Source organism: Nicotiana tabacum, chromosome 1 (genome assembly GCF_000715075.1).
Source record: "Nicotiana tabacum cultivar K326 chromosome 1, ASM71507v2, whole genome shotgun sequence".
In the NCBI taxonomy this organism is placed as follows: domain Eukaryota; kingdom Viridiplantae; phylum Streptophyta; class Magnoliopsida; order Solanales; family Solanaceae; genus Nicotiana; species Nicotiana tabacum.
In genome coordinates, this window is record NC_134080.1 from 19111107 (window position 1) to 19136041 (window position 24935).

A 24935-nucleotide genomic window follows, 5' to 3' on the forward strand; every position below is an offset into this window, starting at 1 on the left:
CGAGGGAATACAGTATCAAGTTTTAGTAATCAGGCGCCCACCTGGATAACGAGGGAATACAGTCTCATGTTTTAACCATCAGGCGCCCACCTGGATAACGAGGGAATCCATTTAAAAATTATTGTGATTTTCAGGCGCCCACCTGGAGAACGAGGGAATTCATGTTAGAGTTACTTCAATTTGCAAATTCAAGAAGCATCTGGAGCCTGCCTAAAGAACAAGGTCCATTTCTCAATTGCATATTGAAGATCAAGTAGAGATTCGCGGAAGATTCATGACAAGAAGTAGATAGGATCTTTTATTTTTCTTTTACTTTTGCGGTAATTTTTCCCTTTTATTTTTGATGTAATGGCAGGAATCGCGGACCGGAACCTCGACGGCACTTCACTCGGCTCTCCACCTCGGTATACTCCTTCGCTCTTCTCACTCTGAACTACATGTGGCCTGATCCTTTATAGCCAAGGATATGTAGGCAGCTCAGATACCAGGGCTCGGTCACATTCTTTTTTCTTTAGTTTTTGTCTTTCTAAATAAGGGTCGGGTCAAAAAGTATGTCTTGTTGTTCTTTGTCTGAAAACACTTCGTGTTTCCCGTCAAAGAGGGGCAGCTTGTAATTTTTGACCCACGCATTAGAATCACCTTTAATAGTCCTAGTATTTTTAGGATATTTATATGAGTTTATTTCTACAGAATTTTAATTTATTACTAGTTTTAATTCTATTTTTAAGGTAGAAAAATTAAAAAAATACAAAAAAAATATTTTCATTTTTTATTTTATTAAGTATTAGGTTTTAGAAAGACATATTACTTTCAACCTATTTTTATTCTAATATAATCCTTAAAAATACCAAAATATAGTTTCAACTTTCATTTTTAGCTTTTATTTTTAATACTAATAGTTTATCATTTTCAATTAAGAGTTTTTATATTTTTGTAGGTATTTAAATTGGATTTTCAGCTTGATTTTGGCCCAATTTTGTAAATTTCGGAGCCCAATTCAAATATGAGCCCTAAATTCAACAACCCAACCCAATACCCCTGACCCGCCGACCCAGTCCGCATGACCCGCCCCACTCTTTTGTTTTAATCCTAGCCATCAATCAATTTTAATCCAATGGCCCATGTTTTATCCCACTCCCATATAAATATAACCTTATAATTGTTAATCCTAAACCTAAACACTAACCAAACGGCGCCTCACCCCAACGCCTCTGTCACTGTGTCCGGTCGCCGGAAAACTCCCTTTTCGGTGACGCGCTTTGTGGTCCCTTCTCTCATGGTCCCCTCCTCTCATTCTTTCCCTCCACGTCACCCAAATCACAACAAACTCCTCACTCACCACAATCTTCCATCATTTTTTTCCCTCTATTAATCAAATCCAAATTGTTTTTAGACGATTTTTGGAAAATTGGAGGCCATAGGATTAAGATTCTTTGATCCTAGACCTCCACTTGTCTAGAATTTGTCTATATAGAAGAATTTCGGATTTTACTTTAAAGTTTTTGTATTTTTGGATTTTTTTTTAAAAAGAGAGGAGATAATTTTCAAATTCCTTGGAAAGGAAGAAAGAAGAAGCTTCTAGGATCCCTATATATATGGGAATTTTTCGGACAGAAGATGGAGGGAGTCGGAGAAAAAGAGAAGTAAGAACTAGGGTTTCAAATTTGATTCTTTTCCTCTGATTTTGGGTTAGTTTTGTTTTCTTATATATATATCAGTTTCATCTATTTGGCATTTTACTTCAAGAATCAGAAAAGAAAACACAAAAAGAAATTTTCTTGTGCGGATTTCGATCTTTACTTGAAACATGGAATTTGTTTGAGTCCGTGCGGGAGCTTGAAGCAGCCGTCCAAGGCTTGTTTGCGGTCTTACTTGCAATCCATTTGTTTGATTCTGTCGATATTTCTCGTCGGATTTTTGGGGTTAAAGAACTCTGTAGTTGCTGATTTTTCCTCTGTTAATTAGAAGAACTTTGACGTAACAGGTTCATTCTTCTCCCTCTATTTATTGGTGGCAATATTATCTTGTGTGTGATGATAAGTTATTCCATGATATCAGCCCATAGAAATGGTTTCACGTCACTGAGATTTGGGGTTAATGATCTTAAACTCACTGAGGCGTATTTAGTTTCTTCGAAAAATATAGTACTGCTCTGTTGATGTCCGTTAGATTTGGTTTATGGTGCTTCTCCTTTCAAACTAAGCTTGAGATTTCACTTTAATGGGTATAACTTATTTTGGGAGTCACACAGTTGATCTCTTCCTTTATACGTGAATAACACTTCTTTGGTTCATAGCTTTGCCAAATAGAAACAAATATTTGGTATGGTTTCGAAAGCGTGATTCTCTGCTCATTTAGCCAATTTTTAGTCACAAATGAAAACATGACTGAATTTCCTTCAAGTATTTACTGGAACCCAATTCTCGAGACAGTGAATCTATTAGTATTTTCCTTTCATTCTTGGCGTTTATTTCTTTTACTAGCTATGTGTAAGATTTGGAGTATTCTAGTGTTCTGCCCTTTTATAAATATTTTAAAATGTGATTAAAATACACTGTTAAATGAAGGGATATTTTCACATGAGTAGTATTTTTTTAAAACAGAAAAAGAAAAAGCAGACTTGAGGTTCAGACGGTCTTATGGATTGGAGCTTAAAATTGTAATGTTAGTAACATTAATATTCAGTTACGCTCATGAATATTCCTTTTAGTGTAGTTAAAAAATCAAAATTGGAAAGTCTGTAGTTAACTTTTCTAACTCATATTAAATTGTGGTCATTCAGTTTCTTTGTCTTACTCGGTCATTAAGGAAAATTTTAGTTGGGCATTTGTCCATTTCTTTGTTTGCATTAGATATTATGAGTTATGCTTTAAGTATGCTTTTGTTTGCTTCGCCTTTGTTGTGTCTGTTCTGAATGCCTTGTATCACATTGTGCGCATATCTCTTGTTGATGAATATGGATCGTTGGGTTGGGTTTAAATAGAACGAATCAAATTTGAACATGAATTGAATTTTCCTCTTATTTAATACTCTTCTATTTATTTTACTTTCATAACTTACTCGTTAGTAGCATGTTTAGGCCGACCACATTTGGGTAGGAAAGCCTTAGGATTTTTGTTGGTTTTGAGGCGAGAGGTTGTTCCCTTAGTTAAATTTGTCTGGGGAATACCCTGAAGGATTTGTATATATTTTATTCCGGGGTATGCACCGAGGTATTTGTAATTGGAGGTCGATAGTAGAACTCGTGGTATTTTTATTTTTATTTTCATTTTTTCTCTTTATTAGGTGGGGACGACCTCGAGCTTCTTTTGTGTTTATTTTTCTTTTTCTGTGTTATTACCTCAATTCGAATATTTTAAAAGCCAACTTGATCGAGTACGCCACCGTACTAGTTACGTGACTTGGAGAGTGCCTAACGCCTTCTCCCTGAATCAAATGAACCCCCTTACCCGAATATCTGGTGCAGACTTAGTTTTGAAGTCCAAGTGTTTTAAAGAAAAAATTTATTTTTTAGTAAAACAGTGACCTGACACACCGAAATCAAATGTCAGGTGGCGACTCTGAGTTTATCCTTTTGAACATGAATTTTTGTCACTTTCTAATTGAAAACTCGTTTGAGCTTCACAAAATCTTTTTATTTAATTAAAAGGATTAGTGAGTTTGTAAATAAAGGGGGTGTGACACCAAAAAACTGATAAGTAGTGAAAGCGACCCCGCTGGTCTCCAGAATACCCGCTGTACGAAGCATCCTCTGGCACTAATCTAAGAAACCCTGGGCATCATCGCCCTCTGCACCACTGAAGGTCGGAGGCTGCAGTCTACCAAACCTCTCCAACCTACGCTGCTCGTCCTCTAGCATAGCATGAACTACACAGTCCTGAGCAGCTGCAACTGGCTGGGCTGGATGTTCCCCCGACGTCTGAAGTCCCTGCACGACCTGCTCATTTGTGCGAGCGGCGGAAGTCTGATTGCCTCCCCCAGCTTGAGAAGTAGCTGCAGCTGTAGTAGCTGAAACCACCTGGGCTAGGCCAGTGTAAACTGATAAGATCTGAGCCAAGGCCTCCTAAAGAACCAGAATCACAATGGGCATAGCTGGTGCCTGAGCTGGTGCTGCTGGAGCATCCATAACTGGGACCTGATCCTGAACTGGGGCAGTTGGTGGATCTGCAGGTGCTGCCCTAGCTGCTCTAACCCTACCACGACCACGGCCGCGTACTCGGCCTCTGGTGGCCACAACTGGGGGTACTGGTGGTCGTCCATCCTGACTAGTAGTGTGTGTCCTCACCATCTGTGAGAGAATAAAACAACAGAACTTTAGTACTCGGATCCAACAAATTCGCACGACAAGAATTTCAAAAATATGTAGTTTTCCTAAAGGTTCTGCAACCTCTCTAGGATAAATACAGACGTCTCCGTACCGATCCGCGAGACTCTACTAAACCTGCTCATGACTCGTGAGACCAATGTAACCTAGGCTCTGATACCAACTTGTCACGACCCTAAACCCGGACCCGGTCGTGATGGCACCTCTCGTGAAGACATGGCCAGCTGACACTTCCCATTCTCCAATTTATTAACAATTACGCATTTAGAAACAGTTTAAACATGAATAAATAAACCAAAGTTTAAGCAAATGATAGTATAATATGCGGAATACAGCCCAAACACAGCCCGATACTGGGGTGTCACTAGTCATGAGCATCTATAAAACTTAATACACGTCTAAAAAGTCTACAAACCATTACGAATGTCTGATAAGAGATAGAAATGATAAATAGGGAGAAACACGGGACTGCGGATGCCAAGCAGCTACCTCGTGGACTCCGATATCTGTCGTAGGCTCTCAACTCGCACTGGCAGGATCCGCAATACCTGAATCTACACACGGGGTGCAGGGAGTAAAGTGAGTACTCCAACTCAGTAAGTAACAAATGTAAATAAAGACTGAAAGCAAGAAATTACGTAAAGCACAAAGCATTCTATAATGAAGCAGTAAAACCATTTAAAAATCAGTGAATCAGTGAAAGATAGGCAAAAATCCTTTAAATCAAATGTAATTTTATGAAAAGCCTTTTTCAACAATTAAGCAGGTAATGAACAATTAATTAAGAAAATAAACACTTAAAGGTTCGCCCCTCGGGCACAGTATCCACAATTCCGCCCCTCGGGCAATATCTCAGAACAATACTAGCCCCTCGGGCAATCACATAGGACAGTACCAGCCCCTCGGGCTCAATTTCACATTACAATAGGTACCCGCGCTCATTGGGGGTGTACAGACTCCTGGAGGGGCCTCTTACGGCCCAAGCACAATATCAAATCACCTCGTGGCATCATAACTAGGCCCTCGGCCTCATATCAATCAAGCCACCTAGTGGCGTCCATATCTCAGGCCCTCGTCCTCATAATCAGTATCAAATGTTCCCTCACAACATAGGCCCTTGGCCTTACTCAGTCAAAATCCTCACAAGCCACTCGGGCAATAGTAAAACATGATTTTCAGCCCAAAATATCATTTAAAAGATCATATAAGTGTTAAAATAGAGTAAACATGGCTGAGTACGAAAAATAGTGAAATATGACATGACTGAGTTCAAGTATGAAGTCAAAACAGTGAGGAAATACCAGTAAAAATCCCCGAAGGGTTCAAATAGTTGGTACAAGGCCCAAATATGGCATTCAACCCAAATCATGATGATAGCAAATAGATTTCAGTCAAATACGCGGTAAAATAGTCATTTGGGACTGACTAAGTCACAATCCATAACAGTGCACGACCCTACGTTCGTCATCAAGCATGTGCGTCACCTCAATATAGCGCAACGATATGCAAGTCCGGGGTTTCATACCCTTAGAACATCATTTACAATCATTACTCACCTCGAACCGGTGAAATCTCTAGCTCGCGATGCCTTTGCCCCTCGAATCGGCCACCACTCGCGTCGAATCTATCCAAAATCAGAACAAGGACGTCAAAATATGCTAAAGGAACGAAGCCCAAGCGAAAATTATACATTTACAACATAAATCCCAAAATTACCAAAATCCGACCCTCGGGCCCACGTCTCGGAATTCGATAATTTTTACATCAATAGATTCCTAATCTCCCCACGAGTTCATACATATCAAAAGTTGTGAAATCCGACCTCAAATGGTCCTTCAAATCCTCAATCAAAAGTCTAAATTTCCAAGCCCTAGTTCTTCAATTTTTGGCTAAATTTCCATGGTTATTTAGGTGGAATTCTCATTAGAATCGAGTTTTATGCCCAAAAATCTTACCTCCAAGTAATTCCCCTTGAATCCCTCTTCAATCCCCTTGAAAAAGCTCCAAAAACGACAAACAATGGAAGAAATATATCCCAAATTGCGGACAAGACAAGTACTTAAACATTCAGTCCAGGCCTAACTTTTCTTCTTCGCGAACACGGTCAAAGCCTCGCGTTCGCGAAGCACAAAAATTCCGTTGACCAAAATTCTTCATCGCGATCGCGACCACCCCATCGCGAAAGCGATGATTAACCTAGACAGACCTTCGCGAACGCGCTCCCTTGCCTGCGAACGCGATGAACAAAATATCTCAAAACCCAGCTGGCCAATTTCTTCTATGCGAACGCGGAGCAGACCTCGCGAACGCGATGCATCGTTTACCAGCCCTTCGTGAACGCGAAAACTCCATCTTGAACGTGAAGGCCAGAGTCTCAGCCTTCTCCAGCTAACCCTTCGCGATCGCGGCTCCCCTCTCGCGAATGCGAAGAGCATTTGTCTGCAACACTGAGCAGCATATTTCTGCAAATTGTAAACTTCATGAAATGGTCCGATTGACCACCAGAAACTCACTCGAGGCCCCCAGGACTTCAATCAAACATGCCAACATATCCCATAACCTTATTCAAACTTGTTCCAACATTCGAAACGCTCAAAACAACATCAAAACACCAAATTCGCATCAGATTCAAGCCTAAGAATTCCAAAATCTTCTAAATTACGTTTTTGATCAAAAACCCAACCAACCCACATCAGAATGACCTGAAATTTTGCACACACATCCCAAATGATACAACGGAGATACTGCAACTCTTGAAATTCTATTCCGACTCCTATATCAAAATCTCGCAACCAACCGGAAATCGCCAAAATATCAACTTCGCCAATTCAAGCCTAAATCTACTCCGAACCTCCGAAACTCATTCTGATCACGCTCTTAAGTCCCAAATCACCTCCTGAAGCTAACCGAACCATCAGAATTCACATCCGAGCCTTCTAACACATAAGTTAACATCCAATTGACTTTTCCAATTTAAGCTTCCTCAAAAGAGACTAAGTATCTCAAACCTTACCAAAATCATTCTAGATTCAATCCGACCAACCCGATACCACATAACACAGATAAACAAAGCATACAGAAGGAGAAATGGGAAAAACGGAGCGGTAACTCATGAGACGACTGGCCGGGTCATCACATACCGGGATATCATCTCGTAGTCCCAAACGTAAATGTGTAAGGGGGTCTACCAGAATACCAATCTGTAGTCCCAAAGTAAATATCCAGTACAAGGGGATATACCGGGTGCTGTCCCGTAGTTCCAAACGTAAATGTGTAGGGGGATCTTCCGGAATACCAATCCGTAGTCTCAAAGTAAATATCCAGTACAAAGGGATCTACCGGGTGATGTCCTGTAGTCCCAAATATAAATGTACAAGGGGATATATCGGAATACCGATCCGTAGTCCCAAAGTAAACACACAACAATCTCAGAAGAATTTACGGTTCTATTATAAAATTAAGTAGGAAATTCTACTCTAATATGCTGCATAGAGTACAAATATGCAATTAAAGCAGGTAAGACAATTAAATCACATAAGCATGCTTTTCCTAAGCTAAACATGAGTTTTCAAGTACAAGTATTGCTTAATCACAAGAAAAATACAGATATTTACGTAATGAAAATGGGGTTTTCCACAATTAGCACGTGTACGCACTCGTTACCTCACGTACGCGGCACTCATATAATAACAATACAAATCATAAGGGGAGTTTCCCCACACAAGGTTAGGCAAGCCACTTACCTCGAACCAGCTCAATCAACTCGAAATCACGTTCTTGCCACGAGTACTCGACTCCAAATGGCCCAAATCCATTCAAATCAATTGCATAATGTAAATATAACTTCAAGTAACTAATTCCAGTAATTAATTCGAAGCTAACACGCGAAATTAAGAAAATTACCCAAAAAGTCCCATGGGCCCACGTCTCGGAATCAGGTAAAAGTTACGGATTATGAACCCCTATTCACTCACGCGTTCACTCGTACCAAAATTACTCCAATAAGATACCAAAATCTTAATCAAACCCCCAAAATTAAGCCTAAGAACTTTTCTAAAATTTTCCCCAATTTCTCACCCCAAATCCGAAATTAGATGATGAATTCAGGTTTAGATTAATGGGTTATAAGCAAAAAGGAATTAGGAATCATTACCCAATTGATATCTCTGAAAATCTCTCAAAATCTCATTCAAATCCGAGCTCCCAAACTCTAGTTTTGATAAAAATGGTTAAACCCTCGATTTTGAAACTTTATAATCTACCCAGGTAATTCATTATTCGCGAACGCAAGTCCATTGTCGCGAACGCGATGCACAAAATTCACTGGCCAGTATTTCCTCTTTCGCGAAAGCGAGGGTCCACTCGTGAACGCGTAGCTTACACTGACGAACCCTATGCGAACGCGAGGACCATGCCGCGAACGCGAAGACCAAAGAGCCCATACCTTCGCGAACGCGGGGCATCATTGCGAACGCGAAGCACAATTCAGCTGCTTCACCCAGATGCTCTACGCGAACGCGATGAAGGTTTTCTCTGCAACACAACAACAAAAAATCTACAACTTCTCTAAGTTCAAAGATGACCCGTTGAGCATCCGAAACACACCCGAGGCCCCCGGAACCTCAACCAAACATGCCAAACAAACCTAAACCATCATACGAACTTATTGCAACCCTCGAATCACATCAAACAATTCTAAAACCACAAATCACTCTCCAGTCCAAGCCTTATGAACTAGAAATCTCAAGAATCCTATATCTGATGTTAAAACCAACCAAACCAAGTCTGATTGACCCCAAATTTTGCATACAATTCACATTCAACACTACAGAGCTACTCCAATTCTCGGAATCCCGATATCAAAATTTCACTACCGATCCAGAAACTTCAAAAATTCAACTTTCGGCATTTCAAACCTAAATAAGCTACAGACCTCCAAAACACAATCCGAACACGCCCTTAAGACTGAAATCACCCAAAGAAGCTAACTGAACCGACTGAATTCCATTCCGAGGCCGTCTTCACACTACTCCGACTACGGTCCAAATTTTAAAGCTTAAACTCTCTTTTAGGGGCTAAGTGTCCCAAAACACTCCGTAACTCAAAACAAATCATCCCGAAAAATCAAAATAGCAGAAACAAACACGGGGAAAGCAGTTAATAGGGGATCGGGACGTTAATTCTTAAAATGACTGGCCGGGTCATTACATTAATAGACCAACTAAAATTGGGATTGAATCCCATGAATGCTGGAAATATCAAAGGTGAATATGAGCTCATTCACCTGCCATGTATACCACATAAGATGCATCTATGAGATGGTTACATGTTCGATTATTATTAACCCGCAACATGGTATTTGTGAGGTAACTTGCTCAGTAATTTAATTTCGAGCATAATTTTCATATTTTTCATTCAAGACAGTTTATCTTGATAAGTTGGTATTAATCACAGTTGATTTAGCAAAATAATTTATTGAGTGCCTCCACTTAATAGCTAAACTATTATATATTAGTACAAAGTTATGTATATCAGTTTGATATACATTATATACGAATGTATATTACATGTTCCCCTTACAAGTGGTTCATGGTCAGGAACCAAATAATTCCATCTTATTATTATTGATGTGCGGTGTATATTTTCATTAACACTATAAAACACAAAGGTTAACGCCAAAACGCGTAAAGATGGGTTCTCAAAGTTGAGAAAACAAGTTAGTTTTTCTGACATGAGGGGGAGACATGATAAACAGTTGAGAAAAAGTTACGAGAAATGAATTATCATTTGTACATTTAGATCCTCGAATAAGATAATATGAACTTGAGGTTCATAAATTTAAAAAAAAAAGATAATTCATTTGCAATATATTGCAAAACATGCCATACGCATTTACTTACCGAATGAAAGTAACTATATTCTCACTGGAAATGCTCCTATTAGAATAAGTCCTAGAAGGACAAAGTCTATGGTACGCTTAAAGCGTATAGACAAATCGGTTTCAAATAAACTTTTTGATAAAGAAGATGAGCAAATGATCTAAATGATCATAATAAAGGAAGCAAGTGAACTAGAAGGTCACATGACATAACACTTCATAAAATATCAGGAGAGATTCAAGTACCTAAAAATATAAATGAAGAGATCTCTATGTTATGTCTTTATGAAAAATAAGGAGGTTGGAACCGATATAAAATGTTCGTCGATAATATCTATGATAGCGCTAAATATATATAAGCATCTTAAGTCTGGAGAAACAATTTCGAATAGAATTGGTTTCATATGAAAGATATGTAGTTTTGGACATGTAGTTCAAACACTTGAAAGCATAAAGCCAATATGTGCAATCAGTTTTTGATATCTTATTTGTCTAGCATGACATGAAAACTTGATATGCATCTAATTAAAGTCTATTTATATGACTTATTTGACTATACTTATATGATAATCCCTGAAGGATTTAAATTGTTTGAAGCATATACAATTCTTGACCTTGAAGTACCACATCCTCAGTGCAATTCATGCACAAATGTATCTTGTTACAACTATAAGCATGATAATGTGATAGCGAGAATTTTTACCTCTATGGAGATATTGAAAAGGTCATTCCACGGTAGTTTATGAAGACATTACATCTCTATCAAGAATGATGATTTCAAGGTGCAACATATTCATTCAAGTTAATATGGTTGATTTGGTTATCAAATCTCTACCAAAGATCTTCTGAAGCTAGTGCACAAGATTGAAATGCGAAGACTCAAGGATGTGAACTGTTTCTCTCATCAGGGGGAGTTAATACACGTTGTACTCTTTTTCCCTTACAAGGTTTTGTCCCACTGGGTTTCCTTGCAAGGTTTTTAACGAGGCAACCAAAAGGCGTATTGTTAGATATGTGTACTCTTTTTCCTTTACTAGAATTTTTTTCCCATTGGATTTTATTTTAGTTAAGGTTTTAACGAGGCACATTATTTGTTGGGTAGACATTCAAGGGGGAGTGTTATAAATAGAATTTTATTTAAGGTGAATGTCTATATTTTAGAGAGATATTAGGGTTTGTTACTTGGTGGCTAAGTAACTTTTTCCCTATAAATAGAGGGGTTATATTCTATTGTAAATCACTCCAAGATCAATAAGAATTCTATCTCCCTACTTTTCTCTGCAATATTCTTCTTCTTCTTTTATTGTTCTATAACAGTTTGAGTGTAGAAAATATTTTTTTAGAAAAATATTTTTTATGCTACTCTACTCACCCCGAACTTCCCCATGACCCCATGTTTCCTTACTCCCCCCCCCACCTCCCCCAAATACAAAATTCACACAAACCCAAATGAACTAATGTGTGCTTTACTTTTTTACGCGAAAATAACATTAAAATTTGTGCGTCATAACTCAAAAAAAATACTCTTTTTTGGTTGAAAAAGAAAATACTATTTCTACAACATGAAAATAAAGTACTCATTTTGTTGAAATGAAAAAAAATACTTTTTTTTACATCATGAAAAGAAAATACTTTTATTTTTGTTGAAATGAAAGAAAATACCTTTTCTATGAAAAGAAAGTACTTTTTCATATCATGTAAAAAAAATACTCATTTGTTGAAATGCAAAAAAAAATCTATCTATAACATGAAAAGAAAGCAGTATTAATGATACTTTTATTTAGGTTGGGGGGTGAGGAGGTGGAGTGGGTAGGCATGGGGTGGGGCGGGGGTCTGTTGGGTGGGTGTGGGGGTGTGAGGATGGAAAATAGGGTGAAGGAGGTTGAGAAGGAGTTTTGGAAAATGTTTTCCCTTTTCTTGATAAGGAAAATGAGTTTACAAGGAAAATGTTTTCCAAAATATTTATGTCACGACCCAAATTTACCACGTCGTGATGGCACCTATCGTGGTACTAGGCAAGCCGACACACTAACAAAACCAATCAATATTTCCATTTTAAAGATAAATTCAAAGCTATTAACAATAAACCTTCATAAAGTGATTAAGTCAAAATAATAGTACGGAAAGAAAGCCCAACATCGGGGTGTCATTAGTCATGAGCATCTACTATAATGTATCTCACAATATCAAGACCAGCATAGTTTGGAAAGTAACTAAATACATCTAAAGGAAGATAAGAGGGAGAAAAGCAGGGTTGCGATTGCCATGCAGCTACCTTGCTAACTCCAACAGATCCGCGACGGATGAAAACACCACTCACTAGCACATCCAGCAACCCCTGGATCTGCACACAAGATGCAGGGAATAATGTGAGTACGCCAACTCAGTAACTAATAAAGGTAAATAAAGACTGAGCAGTAGTGACGAGCAATAAAACATATATAGTTCATAACATGAAATCTCAGTAGAATATAGCAGGCTTTTAAAATCAGGATTTTGAATCAACTCATCTCATTTAAATCCAGTTTCAGTAAAACCATTTAAAACATCTTTCAACAGTTTCAAACGAAGTGATAAAAATAGTGAGTAAAAATGATGAAAACATAATCAGCCCATCTAGCAAAACTCACTCGTATACAGCCCCTCGGGTAACATAAATCATAAAAAGCCCCTTGGGTAAACATCACTCGTATACAGTACCTCGGGCAAACATGAATCATAAACAGCCCATCGGACAAATATCACTGTCACTCATATACAACCCCTCGGGCATACCTCACAATCACTCGTAAACAGCCCCTCGGGCACAAAATGAATCAAGAACAGCCTCTTGGGAAAAACATCATATCACTCACTCAGGGTACTCGCGCTCACTGGGGGTGTACAGACTCCGGAGGGGCTTCTACAGCCCAAGCGCTATAACAAGCCACCTCGTGGCATAAATCAATCTGGCCCTCGGCCTCATAACAAGTCACCTCATGGCATAAATCAATTAGGCCATTGGCCTCATAATATGCCACCTCGTGGCATAAATCAATCAGGCCCTCGGCCTCATAACAAGCCACCTCATGGCATAAATCAATCATGCCCTCGGCCTTACAAAATCATGAATCGGTAACAACATGTTGCGGCCTGCTGTCCGATCCCATAAATATCCTCACAAAACAGGCCCTCGGCCTCACTCAGTCATAATCCTCTCAAGCCACTCATGCTATCAGTAAAACAGGGTGCTCAGCCCAAAATAACATTTTTATGCATCAAAACGGAGTAATAAAGATTGAGTTATGAAATCAGTAAGTATAACATGACTGAGTATAGATTTTTAATCAAAAATAGTGAGAGGATAGTATGAAAAAGGCCCCTAAGGGTCCAAACAGCTCTAACACAACGCCCAAGCATGGCATTCAATCCAAATTATAGAAATTCTTTCTAAAACACAAAAGTATCATATAGACTTAATCAAATACGCAATTATTTACTTGCTACGGGATGGACCAAGTCACAATTCCCAGTGATGCATGCCCACACGCCCATCACCTAGTATATGCGTCACCTCAAAATAGTAAAACAATGTGAAATTCGGGGTTTCATACCCTTAGGACAAGATTTACAATCATTACTTACCTCAAACAAGCCAATTCCAATACCGAGCAAGCCAAGCGATGCTCCAAAAATGCCATCTCGCGCGTTCCGACCTCCGAATGGCTCAAAACTAACCAAAAACAACTCAAATATATCAAACAATGCTAGAGCAACAATTCTCAATCGAAAAAGGTCGAATCTATAATCAAAAGCCCAAAATCGGCCAAAAAGCCCAATCCGGGCCTGCATCTCGGAATCCGACAAAACTTACAAAATCCCACAACCCATTCAATTATGAGTGCAACCATACTAGTTTCATCCAATTCCGACTCTGAATCGATGTTCAAAACTTAAAATTTCACTTTATGAAACTTTAGCCAAAAACCCCCCAAATTTCACTTTCAAATCATCAATCAAATACCAAATATGAAGATGGATTCATGAAATATAACCAAAACCAATTAAATAACACTTACCCCAATACATTTGGTGAAAATCTCCTCCAAAATCGCCCAAATCCGACCTCGCTAACTTAAAATATGACCAACTGAACAAACCATTATTTTATATATTTTCCTGTCAGCTATTCTGCCTCGTTTCTCGTGTCAAATAATCCCAAAACTCACTTTTGATACCTTCAATGGATTTTTTGTAAAATTTTAGTCAAGTTAGGCTCTTTAATCACTCCATTTGACCTTATATTGAAGGAGATATGTTGGTTTTAATATTTGAAAATAGTGCAGATTTTTAAATACGAATTAGAGGCAATTTTATAATTAATCTAAAAAATCTAGCAACCTAGTTCTTAGTAAAATGACCATAAAATCCTCATACGATGTCCAAATTCGACAATTCTTTTCTCTATGGCTCTGTAATTACGATACAAATCAAATGCTTCAATAAAACAGAAATTGGAGCTCATTTGCTTAATGTAGTACCATTTATACTTGAAAAACGACGTCGAAACATCAAAAACGAGCACAGCACAACCTAAACCTATCTGAAACTCACTCGAGCCCCTTGGGACCCTGTTTGAACATACCAATAAGTCCCATATCATAACATGGACCTACTTCAGGCCTCAAAACACACATAACAACATCGAAACGACGAATGACACCTCAATTCGAAATCAATGAACTTGAAACTTTAAACTTCCACAACCGATTACGAAACCTATCAAATCACGTTCGATTAACCTCAAATTTTGTACGAAAGTTACATTTGACATTATGGACCTACTCCAACTTCCGGAATCAAAATCCGACCCCGATATCAAAAAATCCACTCCTCGATCAAACTTTCCAAAACTTCAACTTTCGCTATTTCAAGCCAAATTCTATTACGAACCTCCAAATCACAATCCAAACGCGCTCCTAAGTACAAAATCACCCAAAGGAGATACATTCGTCCTCGAACGTGCCCAGAGTTGTTCCAAAAGCCATCAACTTGCTGTATAATCTCACTATGCACATACCCGGGGGTGATCCCACATCACCCTATCCCATATAGGTCTGATAACACAAGATAACTGAAATTTCTTAATCCAACCTAGTCCATAAGTCTTAGGGCCCAATTTCTAACATCCGAAATTTTCTATAAGATCAGAACCTCGCATCTACACACTGTGTAGGTCCGAACAAGCTGTATCAAACCATATCCGTAACCCAAGATGTAATCAAATGATATACCACATAACTCAAACACTCATGGCGATAACTCCTAATCACAGTAGCTGCTCAAAATAACCCAATACCGGTACTACACCTCTTAACAAACAAAGACTTGTTCTAACACTTTCATATACTGCCAATGATGAAAGAAACACTCAGAAACTCATAACCATTCGTCAGATCAACAAGTCATGGAGCTCCCTCTTCTCCGACAGGAACTATAACAGATTTCTAAGTCGACTTCTGATATTATCCTTCCAACCATGTTGTAACCAATTCTAATAGTATTCACTCTAGGTCCGATGACCTCATCTCATCCAACATGACCACTCTGATCACATGACACATTAATACAATCCAAAGCTATAAACTGTGCAATTCGTGCACCCAATAGCAACATCCCAAATGTACTCAAATCATGGGAAAAAAACTCAAACGAGAGGATTGTCATGCAAGCTTAACAAGTACTGCCACAACGAAATACTAAAAATCCATCACACCCCGTAGGACCATCATACGAATCTAACACAAAGGTTCATACCTTAACATAATTTCGCTGCAATGCGTGCCCTATCCAAACACTAATCCATGCCATATACCTCAAGCCACCTTGCTCAAAATCAATAACCATGCGCAATTCAACATCAAATACTCAAAGTGTATTACCATAACCACGAAGAAGCAAATGACATAATGCCACACAAAACCCAAAAGATCATAATCAATACGCCATCTACCAAACAATACCCACTACTTTTCCCGCTCAAATTCCGCTATAAGATCCCAATAGAACCGCACCATATGTGCATATAACTAACTAATCATAACCCCTCATAACACGAAAGAGTAGCTCATAGATCATTCTAGAACACGAATAAACTCAACAACAATCGAATGGCATATCCTTCAACAATAGCAGTTCGGAGTCAACAAATCTGACCCGATGCAGAACATACCTCCATGTTAGGCCTACCAATGAACCCCAAATCAGCTCTGGTCCACCACAATAGATAAATAACTCCAGAAAGTTCACAATGGCTGAATCATGGCACATACTAACATCTGACTAGCTTTGCCCATATCTTCACAGTCCATAAGCACGATATAACCTATTTGTGAGAACTCTCAGTCCCCAAATTCATGAAGCACACGAATCACCATATCCGATCCCAACTCCACCGCCTGAATATCTAACACGTCTCTAATACTTGATCATTCCACGAGGGATACTCCTATAATTCTTTTGTGCCACCAAGCAAAATTTGAACTCCAGTAGTCATTCAAACAAAAGATTGCCCCAATACCAATGAAGTATTCATAACTCCCACACATCGGCCTTTCTGAAATGTATAGTCTCATCAAGCCATACCAGTTAGTAATATCATTTACCTAGTCATCTGAAATTGTCCATGTTGTCTAAGAATTTATGACCTTCCTTTTAGAACTGTACTGTGACCTTACACATGCAAATATCAACCATACACAACATACCGCGTATACTATGCCATCCCATGATAAATATGAGAACTTCATAATCCACTCCAAGTCACAAGCAACTACGTACTCAATAAGCCAAGAACTTTCCATTTGATCCCATCTAGGAGAAAATCACTATACATCACATGCTCCTCACGCTAGTAGAAGATATACCTCTCTAACCGTGGTAAAAACCATTAAGAACTCTCTGAATCCCATTTGCTCAAAACCCAACTGTCAGGACTGAATCTTTCTAACCCAACCAAGCTACGCAGGTCACCAAAACTCAAGAGCATTGCCACGAAACACCTGTAGAAACCCATTATCTCATAAACACCCAAAGAACTAATCATACCCATTACCATGCCGATTTAACCTACTACCAAGCTGTCATATCTATCCGAGTTACTTCTGAATTGCATTTACATTTATACTTCTCATCTCCATAATACCTTAATCCTCAACCCATACTCACTACACGAGACCTTAACATAAACCACACTACCCTAAGGCTCATAAGCCGTTGAATGCTCTCTTAAGCACCCCAAAAGTACCACAACCGAGATACCCACTCCGAAGAGAACTTATGTGAATTTCAAGTTGTTCATCTTACTTTCCTGATACTGAAATATAGAATCCATAACGATGTAGAAATACTGCGAGCCTCGACACTATCCAATGTAACTCTCAGCTTCTAGCCACATACAAACCCGCAAAAATTCTCAATTGCCACATATAAATCTTGAATTTATTAGAATCGTTCTCGAGAGTTATCAACTCTTCTCAAATCTCAATTAGACTGGTCAAACGGGCCGATCGACCTGTGCCCCATTAGCACTCCACACCCAAGGATGTAACCCCACCTTAATACAACCAGATAAATTTCTACTCCACGCACATTACATCCTTCACCAATAACAACTCAAACCATTCCATGATTCTCATATACTCATAAACCTAATACATCTCATATCCAGAAATTCCCTTTACTCGAGTCATCCTTGATCTCAACCTCTGCAAGTCATAACTAATTCACCAGTATAACTCAAACTGAAACTAATACGACGCTTAGCCGTGCAATCAACTTATCAATAATAGACTCCCCACTTGGCTCAAAGCCATAGATCAAAACACACAAAAACTCACAATGCCCATACTCTATTACTGCCATAATACCATAGTGAGATTAAACTAAATCCTTCATAAGCTCGTGCAACACAAACCATCTAGTACTTCAAATCATCTACAAATCTCGCATTCTCCCTCGTGATAGTCAAGCTCACTCTCATAAGCGATCCAAACTCAAGTTGCAACACGCATATTTCACTAGTAAAAGAGGACTTCCAATAAACAACATAGGGATCACACGCCCTCAGGAAACCCCTCAGGAGATAACCCACCTACTTCGCCTCAAACTAACATCTTTTCGTACCTTTCCACCGTCATAAACATCACATAATTACTTAATCTTCCTGAGTCTGAATTCATATCACGACATGAAATATACTTCACTCCCTAACTAAACAACATGAAAAGATCCTTCAACACACTCATAACTCGGGGATATTCATCAAATCAAGATGGAAATCAAGCACCAAATAGTTCTTTCTACCCTCAAGAAGACCCTTATCGTCATATTCAAATCATATGAACACATCTCGCAGTCACATCATACTCATCACATAGCCATCCAACCATCACTTCCACTAATAGGGACACTACCGAACATATAAATTCAAAAGCAGGCGCTCACACAATCAACACCTCAGTGCTCAGCTACAAGCAAAGCATGGCCTCAAGTCCTCCAGACTATCCCAACATCAACACACAAAAATCACAGCTCGCCCCTCGTTCAGGGAATCATAAGTCGTCGATGCATAACTGAACGAGCGCCCACGTGTGCACACGAATGCATGGAAGGAATTCAAAGAGTTGCATTTCAAGCTGAATCAATGCCGCACGATAAGAATTCAAGAATGTGGGATTTCCTAAAGGTTCTGCAGCCTCTCAAAGATAAGTACAGATGTCTCCGTACCGATCCGCGAGACTCTACTAAACCTGCTCATGACTCGTGAGACCTATGTAACCTAGGCTCTGATGCCAACTTGTCATGACCCAAATCTACCATGTCATGATGGCGCATATTGTGGTACTAGACAAGCCGACACACTAATAAAACCAACCAATATTTCCATTTTTAAGATAAATTCAAAGCTATTTAACAATAAACCTTCATAAAGTGATTAAGTTAAAACAATAGTGCAGAAAGAAAGCCCAACATCGGGGTGTCACTAGTCATGAACATCTACTATAATATATCTGAAAATATCAAGACCAACATAGTTTGGAAGGTAACTAAATACATCTAAAGGAAGATAAGAGAGAGAAGAGCAGGGTTGCGATCGCCAAGCAGCTAACTTGCTAACTCCAACAGATCCACGATGGATGAAAACAACACTCACTAGAACGTCCAGCAACCTCTGGATCTGCACACAAAATGCATGGAGTAATATGAGTACACCAACTCAGTAAGTAATAAAGGTAAATAAAGACTGAGCAGTGGTGACGAGCAATAAAACATATATAGTTCATATCATGAAATCTCAGTAGAATATAACAGGCTTTTAAAATCAGGATTTTGAATCAACTTAGCTCATTTAAATCCAGTTTCAGTAAAACCATTTAAAACATCTTTCAACAGTTTCCAACTAAGTGATAAAAATAGTGAGAAAAAATGATGAAAACATAATTAACCCCTCAGCAAAACTCATTTGTATATAGCCCCTCGGGCACAACATGAATTAAGAACAGCCCCTCGGGTAAATCATCACATCACTCACTCAGGGTACCCGCACTCATTGGGGGTGTACAGACTTCGGAGGGGCTCCTACAGCCCAAGCGCTATAACAAGCCACCTTGTGGTATAAATCAATCAGGCCCTCGGCCTCATAACAAGCCACCTCGTGGCATAAATCAATCAGACCCTCGGCCTTACAAAATCATGAATCAGTAACAACATGTTGCGGCGTGCAGCCCGATCCTATAAATATCCTCACAAAACAGGCCCTCGGCCTCACTCAATCATAAACCTCTCAAGCCACTCGGGCTATCAGTAAAACAGGGTGCTCAGCCCAAAATAACATTTTTATGGATCAAAACGGAGTAATAAAGACTGAGTTATGAAATCAGTAAGTATAACATGACTGAGTATAGATTTTTAATCAAAAACAGTGAGAGGATAGTAAGAAAAAGGCTCCTAAGAATCCAAACAGCTCTAGCACAAGGCCCAAACATGGCATTCAACCCAAATTATAGAAATTCTTTCTAAAACAGAAAAGTATCATATAGTCTCAATCAAATACGCAACTATTTAGTTGCTACAAGACGGACGAAGTCACAATCCCCAACGGTGCACGCCCACATGCCCGTCACCTAGCATGTGCGTCACCTCAAAATAGTAAAATAATGTGAAATTTGGGGTTTCATACCCTCAGGACAAGATTTACAATCATTACTTACCTCAAACAAGCCAATTCCAATACCGAGCAAGCCAAGCGATGCTCCAAAAATGTCATCTCGCGAGTTCCTACCTCCGAACGGCTCAGAACTAACAAAAAATAACTCAAATACATCAAACAATGCTAAAGCAACCAATCCCAATCGAAAAAGGTTGATTTTTTAATCAAAAGCCCAAAATCGGCCAAAAAGCCCAATCTGGGCCCGAATCTCGGAATCCGACAAAACTCACAAAATCCGACAACCCATTCAATTATGAGTACAACCATACTAGTTTCATCCAATTCATACTCCGAATCAATGTTCAAAACTTAAAATTTCACTTTATCAAACTTTAGCCAAGAACCCTCAAAATTCACTTTCAAATCATCAATCAAATGCCAAAAACGAAGATAGATTCATGAAATATAACCAAAACCGAGTAAAGAACACTTACCCCAGTACATTTTGTGAACATTACCTCCAAAATCGCCCAAATCCGAGCTCCCCAACTTAAAATATGACCAAATGAACAAATTTTTATTTTATATATTTTCTGCTAGTTATTCTGCCTCGTTTCTTATGTCAAATAATATCAAAACTCACTCTTGATACCTCCAATGGATTCCTTATGAAATTTTAGTCAAGTTAGGCTCTTGAATCACTTCATTTGACCTATATTGAAGGAGATATGTTGGTTTTAATATTTGAAAATAGTGCAGATTTTTAAATACGAATTCAATGGCAATTTCGTAATTAATTTGAAAAAAATATGGCAACCCAATTCTTAGTAAAATGACCATACAATCCCCATACAATATCTAAATTCGACGATTCTTTTTGCTATGGCTCCGTGATTACAATACGGATCAAATGCTTCAATAAAAACAGAAATCGGAACTCATTTGCTTAATGTAGTACCATTTATGCTTGAAAAACAACGTCGAAACATAAAAAACGAGTGCAACACAACTCAAACCTATCTGAAACTCACCCGAGCCCTTAGGACCCTGTTAGAACATACCAACAAGTCTTATATCATAATATGGACCTACTTGAGGCCTCAAAACACACATAACAACATCGAAACGTCGAATCACACTTCAATTCGAAATCAATGAACTTGAAACTTCAAATTTCCACAACCGATGACGAAACCTATCAAATCACGTCCGATTAACCTCAAATTTTGTACGCAAGTCACATTTGACATTATGGACCTGTTCCAATTTTCGGAATAGGAATCCAACCCCGATATCAAAAAATCCACTCCCGATCAAACTTTCCAAAATTTCAACTTTCGCTATTTCAAGCCAAATTCTATTACGGACCTCCAAATCACAATTCGAACTCGCTCCTAAGTACAAAATCACCCAGCGGAGCTAACAGAACCATCAGAAATCCAATTCGAGGAACCTATTTCCAGTAGAAAAATAGTACTCCCTTTGCTCCAGTTTATGTGAACCTATTTCCTTTTTGGTTCGTTCAAAAAAGAATGACCATTTTCTAAATTTGTAAACAATTTAATTTAAATTTATAATTTTACCCTTTTCTATATATATATATATATATATATTGCATTTTTCATTAAAACTCAAATATTTAAAAATATGAAAAATAATTTTATAAAAATTATGGACCGGCCCGTGACCCATATAGAGTTGGCTTGGGCCGACCATTATAAAGGTCCATGGAAATAGTAGCCGGGCCTAGTTAGCCTGTCAAATGCTAAAGCCCGCGTGACAGATAGATTTGGCTACTTAGCAAATCCTCCGTTGTTTGCTTTAGTAGTCATAAAAGTAGACAAATACTACTTTTGTCAAAATACTATTATCTCAACTACATGTATGGCTTCGGATATGTGCTTATAATAGAAGCTCACATTTTGTAATGACGCATAATATAATAATATTTCCGTTTCTAACCAAAAAAAAAAAAAAACTTAATCACGGACAAGAAATCTGTGTAATATATCAAGTCACGTAGAGAGAGCTCTTAATCAATCTTTCAAATATTACTATATATGGTATGTGATAAATCGTGGCTCGTGGCCAGTCTATGAGATCCAAAAAAAACAACAGCAAATATTCTCTTTATCATTGAACAACTGCTAGAAATGCAAGGATATTGTTGCATGTGTCCAATAAAATAATTTCTTTCAATTTCTCATTCCATAATCACAAGAACGGAGATATTCGGTGCTTATTTATATCCTAAAATGAACACCTATCTGGTCAAATTATGTCCTAAAATACTAAGTACTAATAAATTTGCAGCTTGGATTTTGAATATTTATTAGCAACCACATGATTCACAGTGCTATTTGTTTATTTTCAACGAACGTGAGAGGACAGTTCCTTCTGTCAGGTGTTTGCCATAATTTTCTTACCATATTTGATTTTCCTATTTGTTGAAGGAAAAAGAGTAATATAATTACCTTAATTGGGTTTTCCTTTTTGTAGAAGGAAATTATAATTCTTTTATACTCAGCTAGTCCTTTTTCTTGTAGGAAAAGATTTGGACTTCTATAAATCGAGGATCCTTCCTTCTCATTCAACAACATCCACAATGTAGCCATAGAGGGCTTGAGAGTCGTGTTTAGGGGGAGAACTTTACGGGACAAGTGTTAGTGTGTCAATTGTGTTTGCCTCTTCGTGAGGTTGTTCTCTCGATATTTTGAACTCTCTTTTTATTATAGTGGATTGCTCATCTCTGTGGTGGACGTAGGTCAGTTGACCGAACCACGTTAAATGTTTGTGTTTCTTTTGGTATATTTCTCCTTTGTTGTATGATTTATTGTCGCTCAAGATTTGCTTTGCTAGCTTCCGTATGACACCTAATTTTTACGGTCTTAACACCTTCTTCTTGTTTACTTATTGTACGTACTTCACATTTTCATATTGATAGGAGAAATAGAAGATTGAACAAAGTAAAACACGACCCAATTCCTTGAAAATGAACTCCATATATTCACGAAATAATTTCGAATGGGCAAAATGCATTCATAGAAGAATTGGTCGCTTAGTTCTGATCCTCTAATCTAAATTATCGCAAGAAAACTCTTATGACAGGCAAAATGCATTCATAAGTTAATTTTTTATTTTGCATGTAGCTTTTATAGGCATATAAGCAAAAGTGGAACACATCACATCTATGGTTTAACCATAGTGTATAGTATATCTTTGTATATCACTCAATTACAATTAAATAACATAGTTCAGTGTAAATATCATGTATCAGCAAATTTTTTTTCCATCATAATGTCGTTGACTCATACAGAATATAAGGAGGTAATTTAAGCCTCATGTGAAAATAAAGGAGGAATATTTTTTTCTTTGAGGAATAAGAATTGATAGGCAATGAAAATCTCATAACTATAAAGTCAATAATCCAACATAGTTTTATGTCAGTTGGAATTTGCCAGCTTGTTTTCATATTCCTTACATTTTGTACTGCAATTATGACCACATGGGCATCTTCTAATTTCTTCATTATTAATTTCATAAAATAGTAAGCTAATGCAATATTTTTCAGAATTATCCATCTATAAATACTCACACATTTTCATCATTTCCAGCACCAAGCAAACAACATTTTCACTAACTAATTCAATTGTTGATAGTGCTAATTAACTTTAGTGGAAATGGCTAAGTTTGCTGCATCCTCCATTGCCCTTGTTTTCACTTTGAACATTCTCTTTTTCACTATGGGTAGCTCCACTAATATCCCATGCCCACCACCCCCACAACCCAAGCCCCACCCTACCCCCTATACCCCAAGCCCCACCCCACACTCCAAGCCTACCCCTACCCCTTATACCCCAAGCCCCAAGCCCCACCCTACCCCTAATACCCCAATCCCCACCCCACACCCAAAGCCTACCCCTTATACCCCAAGCCCCAAGCCATACCCTACCCCCAATACCCCAAGCCCCACCCCCAACCCCAAGCCTACACCTACCCCGAATACCCCACACCCCAAACCTACCCCTACACCTAATACCCCTACTCCATCAACCCCATCATCAAATGGTAAGTGCCCAAAGGACACACTTAAGCTAAAAGTGTGTGCTAACTTGTTGAATGACTTGGTGCACCTTGTTATTGGAAGTAGCCCAGCCAAGACTGAATGCTGCTCTTTAATTCAAGGACTTGCTGATCTTGATGCTGCTGTTTGCCTTTGCACTGCTATTAAAGCTAATGTACTGGGAATCAACCTTAATGTCCCTCTTTCCCTCAACTTGCTTCTCAACAACTGCGGAAAATATTGCCCCGAGAATTTCCAATGCACATAAACCAACTTTTCAATTTTGTTTTTCTAGCTCCAATATATGTATTTGGAAAATTTTCTCTTCTGTTTTTTGTATTTGTGTGTTTATGATTATTGTTTATTTTCTCAGGAAATAATTTTTTCCTAATTGGTTAGGAAAGAAGACACCGTGGCCCTTGCATTCTTTTCGTTGTATTCCAGTTTTATTAGTAATAATAACATGATATTTTATTTTTGA

The 24935-nt window shown here is 38.4% G+C and overlaps 1 protein-coding gene across 1 annotated transcript; it reads left to right on the forward strand.

The window, feature by feature from the left end:
* Window positions 1–23841: 23841 nt before the first annotated feature.
* LOC142179503 (uncharacterized) lies at window positions 23842–24935 on the forward strand. The gene has a single exon (XM_075249952.1). It carries the CDS (start codon window positions 24072–24074, stop codon window positions 24720–24722), a length of 651 nt encoding a protein of 216 aa, XP_075106053.1. The 5' UTR covers window positions 23842–24071; the 3' UTR covers window positions 24723–24935.

Bases quoted from the DNA above. Each gene is read 5' to 3' on its own strand.
- LOC142179503 (XM_075249952.1), top strand. From the start codon at position 24,072: ATGGCTAAGTTTGCTGCATCCTCCATTGCCCTTGTTTTCACTTTGAAC.